Raw genomic sequence first — 14501 nt, 5'->3', positions numbered from 1 at the left:
CCTATCCTATCCTATCCTATCCTATCCTATCCTATCCTATCCTATCCTATCCTATCCTATCCTATCCTATCCTATCCTATCCTATCCTATCCTATCCTACCCTATCCTACCCTACCCTACCCTACCCTACCCTACCCTACCCTACCCTACATTTGATACAGTAAACAGCACAGAGAAATTACATATTTCCTATTAAGCACATCTATAGTGCTTGCCTTTAGATATTTTAAAATTCAGTCTTTATTGTTGCATTGAGAGAGGAAAGGAAAGGTTTCAGAGTGAGACTTCAGGCTGGGAAGTTGTCATCTGTCCTGTGTGCAGTTAGACCTCAGGCCTGTGTGGTGTCTGGGAAGTGTCACTGGTCAGAAGATAAATGCAATCAGTACATCAGCATTGCTACATCAGTGTGAAAGTGCGGTGTGAAGATGTTTTGAGGCCAGAACTAAGTATAAGGTTTTGGGAAAACAGTTTACATTGTGCAGTTATGTGAACTCTTGTGCTGGCTTTTGAGGTGGGTAGCCTCGACATGTGCAGACAGACACAAAAGGAAAGTGTGCATGCAGAAGAATTGCCACCAATGCAGTGTCAGGTTATAGCCATCAATGGCATCAAGACCTGCAAGCAAAGAGAGACCTTTTCCTTTACATGTGGTGTTGATATCTGTAGTACAGACTGCAGAGTGCCTGTTCTGTTTTGCTGGCACTGTTTCCAGAGACAACCTAGCAAGGGGCAGAGGACAGCTTGGAAGGAAGAGTCCCAACCACTTTCTGTATTTTAGACAAATCATCTGGAAAGTGAATTTTCCATTTATACTCACCATTGAACTCTGTCAGCTTCTGAAGATCTTCTCCAAGCTCTGCAGTGACTGTCAGTGCCTGCTTCACCTTCAGGTTTGTTTCACTGTGACAAACAATATAAGACAAAAACATGAACTGAAAGTCATAGGTGAACTGAAAGCTCTCCTTGAAAATCACTTCTGCTCTTGAGGACAGTCTTCTTCCTTAGACATCTGATGAACTGTGATACCACACGTCTGTTTCACCTGGCCAAAGGGTATAGGCACCAAAGGTGAAATGGCTCTATCTTCTTAATTTCACCACAGAGCACCGTATTCTCTATCCTGTCACCCATGACACATTCAAACCCAAGGTATCTAAGCATATATGAGAGGTCTGAATCTTTTCTCTCATGGTATTCCGATCTGGAAGATTACTTCAGTCCTGGGACTAGTTAGCTAGGGAGTTGGAAATGCAGTGTCAAAAGAATACTGCATTTGCTCAGGGCCTCTTAGAAGTGGCACTTGTGTGTATGAAAACTACAAAACCATTTTCAGCAGAAATCAGATGAGGAAAGTCCAAAGGGCTGTCTGTAGGGTCTTGGGAGAGATACAATTTCTTGGAATCTCTGTTCTTGCTTAGTCCTTTAGAGCGTTGCTAGTTCTGGGCAATGTAGAAAAGGTAATGCAAACTGGGTCATAAAGATGAGTCAGGTCTAGTTTGTTCCAATTAATACAAGTTGCAGCCCTCTGGTTTTGTGGCCAATTGTGTCCTGGAATGGGCAGTATTTGGAAGCCTTGGCTGTGTGCTCGCTTTGGTATTATTCTATAGCAGTCCAAAGGAGATTACCAGAGTTATTCATTATGATTATCTCACCCAGATAATCTGTCTCAAGGAAACTACTAAAAAAAAGAAAAGAAACAGCTTCTGCTGGGGATACTGCAGGAACATGTATCTCACTAACTCTCAGTGTCAGAAGAACTGTCACTGAAAAGCAAAGTCCCCTCCTCACATGACATTTGCACTCAAGAAGCAAAAATGTCCAACAAAAGATGTTATTTTCAAGATATCTACCCAAAGTTTATTCTACATATCATGACTCTTGCTACCCAAGTTATTGCAGGTAAGTCTGCAGCACCCAGGGTCACCAGGAACGTGGCAGTGATTGCATGCCAGGGCCAGGCTCACTTACCCATCCAGCTCAGCTGTCTCAATGTATGTCAGGCTGTGTGGCTCACTGCTCGACAGCAACAGGAGATCAGCCTGGGCACAGACAGAGAGACAGACTTGGCATGATTTCACACAGTCAGAAGGCACTGCAGAGCAGTGCTGCTTGTGGATACTGCCACATCATCACTATCACTGATTTTCTAGTGAGTGGTAAGAGTGGCAGAGATTAACTGTGATCAGGATAGAGAGAAACGGTACTCACTGTCACAAAGTTGTTGTTTTCTAGTTTTATTATATCCCCCACTTGGACATTCATCCATTTTTGCTCCTTTAACCTGCAAGAAAACCTTTAGTAAGTAAGCACATACAGCAAATGCCACTTGGGAAAGTGGGGAACTTAGCTCTGCTCCTGGAGCCAGACTGTAGGCACCATCAGGAATTGGGAGCAGGGCCTGCCATGATGTCTCCTGATCCATACTAAGCTGGAGGACCACCACAGTACAAAAAGAAAGCAGTAAAAAGCAATAAAAGCACTGTTAGGGCTGACCCATGCTGGGTTGAGAACAAGCTCCACAAGAGCACCACAGTCCATATGCCCTATCCTTGTCCTTGTCTCTGCACGGACTACTCCCTTCCTTCCTTCTCTTGAAGGGCCACATTGCCTCAAAAAAACCCCTCTGCTTCATGTGAAACACTTCATCTAGGAAAACTGCAGATTGTGTAAGGTTTTATGAGTGGTACTAAGGGCAAGTGTAGCCAGCTGTCAGGAAGGCCAGTGCAGTGCTTGGGCTGTGCACTTGCCGGTCTGAACCATGTCTGCACTGGTCTTCACAGCACTAAGCCAGATGTGCACACAGGGAGCCAGCCAAACTGCAAGCACCAACACTCACAAGATAGCTGTATATTCAAATTCTAGAGGTGAGAAAGATCAGTCTCAAAACAGGACTGGGAGCTCAAGCTTGAACTCAGTTCAATCTTGCTTATTTAGTGTTGGTCAGAGCTGAACAGGATCTGTGGTTTCCAGGATTTGAAAAAGGCAAAAAATATAAAATTTCTGTGTCAAAATTTGTTTCCTAGAGACAGTAACTAATACACAATAAACTAAGAAACTGGTTTACTTGGCAGAGAGCATAAAAAACTATGTCCCTATTCTTCAGTTTCCATTTATATTTTTAACTGTTTGGTCATCCACTGGAGTTTACACAACATACTGCTATCTGTAGTGTGGAAAAGAAGTCAAAAAAGACTTCACAGCTGTCTACAGCTGTGTCCTATGCATAGCTAGACTCCATGGAACTGCAAGTAAACAGCACATCTGTCTGCCTCGAAAGCCAAAACCTCTGCTGTTTTTTTCTACTGGAAAGAACACTGCTAGCACTACAATGTCCAGAGCACGCAGCTGAAATGTTTTGGGTACATCTAAGCCAGAAGTACTACACACATTCAAAGTATAATGAAGTGTATGAGGGAGCTATTCCAGCTTCTTAATTTGAAATATCTTGTTGATAATGCCCAGTTTTGCTTAATGAGAAATAAATCCTATGAGTATAAATGGACACTTTGCTTGTTACTTCTGGGTTAAGGAGTAAAATAATACAAGACTCTGAAATTCTTACTTGAACATAAACACCCAGGAACAGAGAGAGTCTAGTTTTAGGCAGCACAAGGTCACAGCCATAATGTCTGCATAGACTCTGGTACTGTGTCTAGGGTTCATTAAACAGGTACATAGTCCAAAACTGCATGATGAACTAGTGGTGTGAAACACAATTCAATTTTAAATTGTTTAGTGATCCTTGAAAATCACACACACACAGAGAAAGAATCAAAAATATTACTAATAGAATGCTTTTCCCTGTGAGAACTACAGCAAAAAGCACTTACATGCCATTGATCAGGACCTGGACTGGGCGGTTGTTGACGTGTTTGTCACTTTTGTGTCGATTCTGAAAATTAGATCAGAAGGTTAAAAGGCATTTCCAGGAAACCAAACACACAGGAGCCGTAGGCAGTTCATTAACATTTCAGGTTTCCACCCAGCTGGCAGAATGGGTCCGGCAGATTAGTGTCACAACTGAGTCAGTGTCCAGTGCACATTTACAGCAGTGACACAGAGCATAACCAGACTGCAAAGGGCAACAGGCAACACCTGGCTTGCTCTTGGAGAGAAGAAGGAGGGTAGATCCTTACACGTCATTTAGCATTTAGCACAGCCCTGACTCCACTGGCATTGCTCTCACCCACCTCAATCCATAAACACTAGAGAAACTCATTCCTCTGCTCTCGTATGGAACATGGCTACAGTTGTCCTGGTATTGCTCCTTTGAACATCAAAATTATTTTAATGATGAAAGTAAATCAGATGTTAAACTAAGGTCCAATCTCACTCTGTGAAGTCAATTTGGCTTTTGACTATTAGCTCTGATGGCAGCAGACTTTGGCCAAAGTTGAACAAGTCTGAAAAGTCACAGGTGGGCTGAGCACTTGCTTCCTACCAAATTTTTTTTTTCCACCTACATTGTGCTATATGACAGAAGGATGTGTTCTCCAAAGTGAAGCCTAAGAAAGTATTTCTGTGCCTGCATCCAGACATATCTATGAGTGACCACATTTTCAGACATGCTGAGCAGTGTCAGAGAAAGTCAGTGGAGCTGTTGGGCTGCTCAGCAATTTGGAAATTTTAGCTCCTGTTTCAGTAACAAACTATAGATTTTGGGGACTTAATCTCAGACCCCATCTGAGTGCCTGCCCCCAGTTCTGTTTAAGCAGTTTATTTCATTTACTGAAGAATGACAGGCCAACTCCAAAGAACAGGTCAGAAATACAGATCTTACAAAATCATCAATGGCATCCTTGACTCCTGATACAGCCAGCACCAGCACCAGGGGCACCACTGTTGTAAACCAGGCCAGTGAGGAAATCTGAGGAATCAACTGTGGGAAGAAAAGATCTGAGTTAAGACATTTCCTGCCAGTTCAGAAAACCACTGCTTCCTAATCAAGCTGCAGACAACATTTTTCTATGATACCTGAATATAGAATAAGGACAGAAATGTTGCTCCATCCTGATATGATATCCCACAAAGGTGGGAGAGCCAGGGAACCCATGTTTTCCTTACAAAAAAAGCTATAATTTAAGTTAGAAAAATGGAGCTGTCAGAAAGTGTAGTGGGTTGCTATTACTCCTTCCTGTTGTTGGCAGAATTAAGATTGCCAAGTCCCCAGAGTATTTCTTTGGAAGTACTGATATGGGCAAGCCCGCTGTGAGGGACTCAAAACTATCTGAGCAAAACCAGCTGTGCAGAGCCATCAAAAGCTTCTGTTCTTTATTTCAGTAACTTTTCACATTTTGCTGAATTAAATTTCACATCAATGGGCAATGCAAGCTGTTGCCAGGGCTGACCTTGCTCTCCCAAGAGCAACACAGCAATTTTTGTTTCCTGCATGTTTAACAGCGAGACGACCTAAGAGTTGAGGGTGATTCTGTTATGCCATCAGTCATGCAGAGGAAGATGTCTCACCCCCACAGTTTTCCCTTTCCTCTAGCAGTACACCACTGGGGATGGAAGCAACGTGAAACCAGCATCAGTGTGTCCCTCAGTTTGAATCTGGGAAGTGTCAGCTCCATGTACTTTGTGAGAAGTTGACATTTATGCTGTGTCACGGCCCAGATCCTACAGGCACCACAGCCCTGCTCAGCTGTACAGGCTGCAACTGCTGCCTTCTCACCCACCTTGGAAAATGCATATCCCACTGCTCTGTGACAAAGGAGAGGGAGACAGAATCCCCACAGCCTGCCCATCACATCCACTCTTGATGAAGGAATAGTCCCACAGGGATGGAGTGAGGAAAAATATTTTAACGGAGGAATAGGTAGACTAATGCCTGCCCTCTTTAGGCTACCTTGATGTAAAGAAAGAGCTGTGTGCTTTTATATATAGTCAACCCTAGATGGCCCAGCAAAACACACAGTGGAATAATTTAAGGCAAATACTCTGAAATACTATGAATTTGACAGACAAACAGCTAGAGTGCAGTACAACAACGCAGGAAGCTTAGCAGAAAAGTAACCTTCTCCTGAAAAATATACATGCACTGAAATCTCAAAAATTCATTCCCTATAAATAAGCAAAACAGATCATACATGGTTTGCTGAAGGCTTAACTACATTTCACCTATGCTTTTTTGAGCTGAAATTGTAAAAAAAAATGGCATTTGAAGCAGGTTATTTTACAAATCTGTGTGCAGTGAAAGGGTCATCTTTAAAACATTAAGCTTGAAACATAATAAAAATTACACCCTTCTTTTGGTAATGTGTATTCTGATATGACTCAACAATAGCAGAGTACACAGCAAGGTGCAAAGGGGCAGAAATCCTGATATCAATTTATCCAGTGTGTTCAGCTTTCAGGGTATCATTAGCAACAGTGATGAGCAAAGTGCAACTCAATGCCATTACAACCCAAAGGGTTCAACAGCGCTGCCAGTGTCTGGCACACTCCATACTGGACACCTTCTTCACCCTGGAGAAGGGAGCAGCAATACCCAGCTTTATGCTAACTACTCACAGCCTTGAGCCTTCCTGATGTTAACTCCTTCCTTCCCAGGGAAGCACCACAGGTTACAAATGTGGTGTCCTTCTTGCTGTTTCCTTTGTGACTGCCTGTGGAATTCACCTTAAAATCCATGGCTAAGAGACAACTTGGCTTTATACCACAGGATGAAAAAGTAATGCAAATCTGAGGACAGCCAGGAGCACTCAGGTGCTCCTGCAGACATAAAGGCATAGTTGGGCAGGGCATGAAAAAGTTGCACAGTTTGTTGGAAACTAATTAACTTTTTTCCCTTCATTTAGTTCAAACCCTTATATCCAAAGGTAAAAGAGAAAATTGCTTTTCTCTGCCCTACTTTCTATGTTCTGTAATATTTTACTAAGATGCTAATTCACACCAGGAATATAGCTTGCACTTCATTACACCTGTCAAACATAGACTGGCTTTGATAACAGAGAACAATCTGCTGGAAACAGGACAGTGATTTCCTACCTGCAAAATCAGCAAGAAAAGGAAGTAAGCATTTGCTATTCGCTGAAACTGTTCAAACAGGTTGAGAGGCAGGAAAGTGAAGAAATTATATTTCGATGTTTTAATTGAATTGTTCTGTAGGGAAAAAAAAGAAAATAAGTAGGATTGGTAAAACAGGAAACAAAATTACAGCACAACACATTTCAACTCTGTCTTACTTGCTTATATTTAGCAATAGTATTGTTTCCAACAGCAGCTCAAAAAGCATTTCCTTTTCCCCCCAAGAATCATGCCAAATCTGGATAAACAGAGAATTCCTCTTGGAATGGGTGAAAACATGATGCTCATCTTTTGCCAGTGTTGCTGCAGGTAGATAAACTTGTATGTAGTTTTTCACAACATCTTTATTAATACTTAATAATTAAGACTTTATTAATAGTCTCCTTACTTTCACAGTGCACAAAAAAAAATTGAGAACTGTAACCAGAATACAACAATTTTGCTGTTAGCATCTACAAAGCAGGGGTGGAAAATGCATGCCAGGTCAACTATCTGTAGCTGGTCTGATGCTTTGAAATACCCATTGGCTGGACAACCCTATGGGAGGTATACATCCTCCCAGGAGCAGAGTATGACAACAGTATTATTATTATTATTATTATTATTATTATTATTATTATTACTATTATTATTATTATTATTATTATTACTACTATTATTATTACTGTCATTTTCATCTCATTCAGCAAACTTTCAGCTCAGCAGTTTCAACGGGTGGCTTGTTTCTATTCCACAAAAATCACCTGCATGTGGCATTGTGTGAACCATTGTCACTGATACAAGAACTCACCATTTCAGTAAGCAAGCTGCAGCTCTGTTCCCTATTTCCAGTTTCCTTTTCTAACTGTGGACAGCCCCTCCAGCCACAAGAAGTGGCTGCTCCCCAGCCTGTCTTTTGCAAACCACAGAAAGACCTAAGCTTGGTATTGCAGAACTGGGTATTTTCTTCCCCAAACATCAGAGCAGTCTGGTCCAATACTTGCCCCCAGACAGACAGGCTCATACTGAACCCCATCATACTGACCCTCCAGCTGCAGCTTTCCTTTAGTTTTCAGGTGTGCTAGACCATCTTTTCATGTGATGTTTAACAGGCCCTGGTCCAGGTTTAGTCCTGGAAGGATGAATCCCATAAGATGTGAGAACATCTTAAATTTTCCCCCTAGAAGCTCTCCAGACAATGCCCATTAACCCCCTTCCAAGGAACCTAAGGTGTGACAGCACAGGGAGGCAGATATGAGGCACACCTGAATTCCATAATAAATATGATGGTTCAACAGCAGAGAAAATGGTGATTGCAGTATCTGTAATAGCCTTTAGATATTGCTAAGCTGGTGGGAGGACAGGAGCTACTGAGTATGAATCACAGACCACTTCTTATCCATGAATTAATCCAGGATCTTGACATCTGCCCTGACATGTATCAGCATGTTTTCAGCACTAAACCAATTATTTCAGGTTACCACTGAAAGGTATGTGTGGGGGAAGCTATTCCATTTTAGGCAGTTACTGGATTTCTCTACATTCAAACACACAGTACAGCATATGTTCTTCAGCATTAAAATCATGTTTTATCCCTTGGACAAGCCAAATGAGTAAATCTCTAAAAGGGCAGAAATTAAAACAGCCTTCACAGAAGAGCTATCCAAATCCTCTTGTTTACTGCATTCCAGCAAGAAAAGACATTTATCAGAGATCATCATTTACACAATATTGCCTGTCTCCTGGTATCAGGTAGCTACCTGCAAGAGTGGTTAACTCTGTCTATGCCATGACATATTGTTAAATTTGGTTTATTTCAAAATCCTTAACTGTGGATGTGTTGCAGACAGGCTCCATGGACACTGCTGAAACAGAAGCAATGGAGTAACAGCATCCTCTGCAAACCCAGCATACTGGGAACTAAATTGCTTGACAAGACTGTCCATCAGGCACAGAGTCTCGCAGATTTTTTAATAAAAGCTGGATCTAAATATATAAATCTGCCCATTAGTCTGAGGAAAAGTATCATGACCACTTACTTAAAGAAAAAACAGAAAATTGTTGCTGCAGGAAAAAGTAAATGCTGGGGACTTGACCTTTGTGCGTCAACAGATTTCAGAGGGTCACTTATAACATGGGAAAAACTACTCAGTAAACACTCAGATGAAGTTTATAGATCTTTGCCTGCAAAAATCTCAGAGGGGAATAAGTAAAGAATGGGAGTGGTTTATTTCAATTCCTGCCTTCTATTTCTGTCCATTAATTACGTCAGGAAAATCATTGAGTGAACCACAGCCATTCATTTTATTTCCTATTGCCATTAGGCATAGTAAAAACGCCAGACATAACAGCTTCCAAATGCTTAACTGCAGGAATCTGGATAACCAGTGTTTTTCTCCATAGCTGTTTAGAATCATGATATTCTTGGGCACATAATGTCTTTTGGGACACTAGGGCACTTTAGACCTGAGGATAAGGACAGAAAATATTACCATGGATCTTCTCATTATTCTAGAAACTGTAATTAAAATTAATCACCAGAAAAAAAAAGAACTTGTAATTACTATAAATATTTCTAGTTTAACACGTAACTTGTTCATGGACCTCAGGGGCCAAAGGCATATCAATGGCAAATTATAACGACAAACTAGAGAAAACTTCAGCCTTTCCAAATTAAAGCTCTGCATTTCCACATCACAGACACAGCTGAAACACTCTGCAAGGTATCATATAATCATAGAAACATAGAATAGTTTGGGTTGGAAGGGACCTTAAAGATCATCTCATTCCAACTCCTCTGACATGGGCAGGAACACCTTCCACCAGACCAGGTTGCTCCAGCCTGGCTTTGAACACTCTCAGGGATGGGACACCCACAGCTCCTCTGGGCAATCTCTGCCAGTGTCTCAACACCCTCACAGTAAAGAATTTCTTCCCAGTATCTAATCTAAACCCACCCTCAGTTTAAAGCCATTCCTTTGTCCTGTCCACTACATGCTACATAAAAAATTCCTCTCCATCTTTCTTGTGGGCTCCCTTCAGGTACTGGAGGGCCACAGTTAGGTCACCCTGAATCCTTCTCTTCCCCAGGCTGAACAAACCCAATTCACTCAGGTATTGATTGTGTTTTCAGGCAATACTACAGTGCTGTGTGCTTTGACATCTCAGGCTCTTGGCCAGCTACTGGGAAATCTCAATTGGCCCCTGCTCTTGATCTTCCTCTGTGATGCTTAACATCATCAAACTGTCACTCTTTAGAGCTGGACCAGAGCGTGACTCTGGGATGCCCGAGGTGCTATGGGAGCCTGCACCACTGCAGTGCATTTAATAGCCCACATGCAGCCATCATTTATTTCACAAGCAGTGCCTCTAACACATCATCTGCCTCACTGTCCCCACACTCTGCCTTCAGTGGAGGAGACTCCCACAGAGAAAAATTGTGGAGAGGAATAATCTTTGTAACAGCAATTAGGTATTGAGAGGCCTTACTGAAACTCCTGGTTTTCCCATAGATTCATAAAAATCAACAGCTAAGACCAGCAGTTCTATGGGCTTAGCAGAAAGATGGGGATGAGGAGCTTTACATTTACTCCCTGATCTGCCCTAGACTTCTGGTTGTCCGAGGGCAGCCACTGCATGCACCTATGTCCTAAATGAGCAGGTCTGAGCATGGTTACCCACAGCCTGAAGCTCTCCAGATGCAAAACTTGACACCAGAGCAATGTTGTCTGTGGGTGAGGGATTATTCTCATCTGCTCTTTTTAGGGGCTAGATTCACACCTCCTGGAGGTGTGACTCCACCAAAATGCTGTCCCTAAGAATAGTGCTCATCTCTCCACAGTTACACAAGTCCAGATCTGGAGGATGAGCTGTTACTTTGGGGGTGTTTTCAGAAGCCCGCTTGTGACGTCCAACAGCAAGCAAAACTCAGCAGATGGCTCCTACCTTAGATCGCTGAGCAAACAAATCATCTCCTTGCCATAAAAGTCACTGGAAATAAGAGACAGTGATGCTTTTGTGGCTAGATTACAGTGTCTAAAGGGTATGGCAAGGCATTGACCCTCTGAATTTATACCCCTGGCTCAGAGACACAATAGTTCCAGCAGCTGGACAGCCTAGCCCTAAGTAAATTTCAGCAAGACTTTGGTGACCCCACAGGGACGTGTTATGTCACAACACTTTGCAATTTCCCTGGTACTTGTGTAGCACAGACCAAGGGAACAGCTGAGCAGCAAAAATCTCTTTCCCAGGTGTTTTTCTGAGGTAGTCTTGCCAAGGAAGTGACAGAAGCGCAACTCCATGGCACTCTGTTAAACTGCAGCAGTGCCATTGGAAAGCACACAGAAGCCATAAGCAGAAATGTGACCACTGGGCTGTGAATGTGCTCATGAAAAATTTTAATAAACTCATGTAACAGCGCATATGGTGCCACCAAGGCTTTGTTTTCACAGAGAATACAGAACAGTCAGACCAGATCAGTTTTCAGACTCCCAAGTTCACTGCCTTATTCCTCCTGATGGCAGGCAGTAACCCCAGCTCAACAGAAGACTGATAAAGGCCAAATGGATGTGGTGGTGTTAATCTGGTTCCTGTAAAAGTCCCTGTAAAAAAATAAACTCACAGGGGTAACAGACAGGCCAAACACCAGAAATAAAAATGTCAATTTCCAAAGCACAAAAGCACAGTTCTCTTTTCTTCTTTTTTGTCTCACCCCTTCCCTTTTTTTTTTTCTTTCCTTTAAACAGGAAAAGGACGGGAATGTCATACATGTGCAACCCCTTGACAGTCCCTTGATAGCACTAATGAAGTGAGTTCCAGGATCTCATCACATACATTCCTGGGTATTCCAGGAAAATCTGTAGGAAAGCGTGATCACTGGTTGTGTTTTCCTGTGTTGTTCCTTCAGTCACCTCATTACTGAGCAGTTAATCATCAGTGTGGTGAGTGTCCTTGTCATGGTGGTGCAAAGGAGGACACAGGGCTGACATGGCTTGACAACCTCATGTCATTGCTCACAGACAAGCCAAGCACAACACCTAAAGGTCTTGTCTCTTACTCATCCCCTTCAACAACACTGTGCTCTCCTCTGGCTTGGCTCAGTACCCAAAGCTTCTGCCTGGCAGGAGGAGAAAAGAGAGGGAAGAGCACTGCTGAGTGGTGCAAAGGAGACAAACTCCAAACCACTGTTTTGTTTTCATTATGGTCTCACACAACAAGACTCCCAACCAGTGCAGTAGGAGTAGTCTCTCCACGAGACTTAATCTGATGAAGAGTGGGGGACTTGATCCAAAGGAGTCTATGGACTTCACTGAAGACTACTACATCTGGCACGGCTCAATCTTATGTGCTTCTTGAGGGCCTTAGGACCTCACCTGGTGTCTCCATCCACAACCCCTGTCCAGAGCTGAAGAGCTCACTTAAGTTCAGCCATGAGCCTTCTATCCTCACCTGAACTATTCTGTAGTAGTCCCCATCTCCAGATTGTCATCTGTCCTAGTTTCCCAGATACATCTCTCCAGCTCTACTTCCTTGATGGACCTTGGACCTCTGGTGTAGATTTGTATTCAGTCCTGTCTCTTGCCACTTCTGCCTGGGCTCCCTAAGTGGGCCCTAGACCTGGTTCATCACCTCACCTCATCTGGAATGGTCAGGATGGATGCCATCACCAGCATCCTGCCCTGTCCCTGCTAGCCAAATGCTGCAGGACTGCACCCTGGACAGTGAGAGCTCTGCCTGACCTGGCAGATCTGGATCTGGGATTGTCTCCACTTCCAGCTTGCCCCCCTCTCGAAGTATAGCCCCACTCTGACTCCTCCCTAACAGTGCCTCAAATGCTCTTTGGATGAATCCAACTAACACCTTACTAAATGTAGAAGGAGCAGTGCAGGTTGATGCTGTAGCTATTCCTCCAGGGACGACTTTTCACTTCATCAGACCACACTCCCTTCAGCCTTGAGCATGAGGGACACTGGGAAACATTTGCAGATTGAGATAGGAAGAGTGGGCAGCTGGTGCCACAGCCCTGACCATGCTGATAAGGTCCTGGAGGATCACCCACCAGGCTGCCTTCGAGATCAAAGCATGCAAGCAGAGGAGGTGGGGCAGAGTCTGAGCCACTACCAGAGCTCCCTGCTCTCCAATTAAATTTCAGAGAGATAAGAACCCAGCTGCTGATCCAGCCCAGGGCAATGTGTATTGACTATAGGAAGTTATATACATCCCTCCTATTTGACTAGAGACTTTATCAGGTGACCCAAGTCCAAGCAGCCCCCTTGCTGTTGGTCCTGATAAAAGAATGCTGGTTTGACCCTGGGTCCTGATCCAAGATGAAATTTGTCATTGACTCATAGGCCTTGCATTTCCTTTCCTATTGTCTGAAAGCCAGTTTCAAAGTTGTTTTTGCAGCCCTTCATGACGTCCCAGTGCAGCTGTGCTAAATTCCAGTGTGAAAGCAAAGAATTGAAAAAGGAACTAGGATCAGAGCAAACATTAAAAGCCTTCAGAAGAGATTTTCCTCTCCAGAGTGTTGATGGAGAGTCCATCGTGGTGAACACACAGAGGCTGTCCCCTCTGTAGCTGTGTTGGGGAGAATGGAGACAAATTAACTGGACTAAAGTCCTTAAATCTTGCTATACCACATCTGCCACCCTGCTTTCCACTTTATTTCAGTCTTTACACAGACAAACCTCTTTCCGAATTCAGAAAAGGTTCTTTTCTGTCTGCATTGTCAATAAACACAGGATTAGTATCTGACTTTTCATTTTTACTGACCTATATTGAGCCCTTATCTGTGCTGCTCTAAGTGCCTTTTCATGCCACTCATTCACACTTGGTTTCTGAGTCATTCCTAACTAATTTTGTGAGCTGGTGGGTAGTGTATATACCTTCACACTCAGCCCTTCCAGTTAACTGCACAACACTTTGTCTTAAAGTTTAATTTTTCTAACCCTTCTGCTCAGCTACTGAGGCCTCATGGCTGGAGAAGTGTGGCAGGCAGGGACACCCTGCAGTTTGGCATCTCCTGTATTTTCTGACAGCTCTGGGAGGGAATTTGCCCTCTGAAGTCTCCTGCAAGATGTAGTGTGATGGAGCTGGACATGCCCTTGCACGCACTGGCAGACATGGGTTTTCCACGGCACAGCACCACGTTCCTGCAAAGCTGGTTTGAGCGTTTTGGGAGTCTTGCTTCATACCAGGAGGGCCACCTTTCAGCAGCTGCCAGAGCTGATGTCAGACTCCACACACAACAGAGTTTTCAAGTCTTTATCACTTCCTCTCTTCTCCCTTCACAGATATCCTGGAGACTTTGCACTGGCAAGGGACAATGTCCCACCAGGAATAGGGATATTCAGGGACAACACACCCACCTCTGGTTGTACTTTCCCACTTCCCTGTTCTCACTGCGATAAGGAAGGACAAAACTCTATACCTTTGATCTATTTCTACATAATAGAAACTGTCTGTTTAGTGAAAGGCTCAAATCTCCACACCAG

The 14501-nt window shown here is 43.4% G+C and overlaps 1 protein-coding gene across 3 annotated transcripts in view; it reads right to left on the bottom strand.

The window, feature by feature from the left end:
• The window catches only part of LOC107216205 (phospholipid-transporting ATPase ID-like), an 85692-nt gene that overhangs the window by 37567 nt on the left and 33624 nt on the right, over positions 1 to 14501 (bottom strand). For all 3 annotated transcript variants that reach the window (XM_015652928.3, XM_015652926.3, XM_015652929.2), the window contains exons 4-9: positions 6991 to 7104; positions 4781 to 4879; positions 3831 to 3892; positions 2209 to 2281; positions 1969 to 2039; positions 818 to 900 (exon numbers count right to left, since the gene is read on the bottom strand). In XM_015652928.3, coding sequence (XP_015508414.1) covers positions 818 to 900; positions 1969 to 2039; positions 2209 to 2281; positions 3831 to 3892; positions 4781 to 4879; positions 6991 to 7104 — 502 coding nt within the window. The remainder of the gene's footprint in view (positions 1 to 817; positions 901 to 1968; positions 2040 to 2208; positions 2282 to 3830; positions 3893 to 4780; positions 4880 to 6990; positions 7105 to 14501) is intronic.

Source organism: Parus major, chromosome Z, assembly GCF_001522545.3.
Source record: "Parus major isolate Abel chromosome Z, Parus_major1.1, whole genome shotgun sequence".
NCBI lineage: Eukaryota > Metazoa > Chordata > Aves > Passeriformes > Paridae > Parus > Parus major.
The sequence above is the reverse complement of the archived record's forward strand: the minus strand, read 5'-3'. Positions and strand labels throughout refer to the sequence as shown.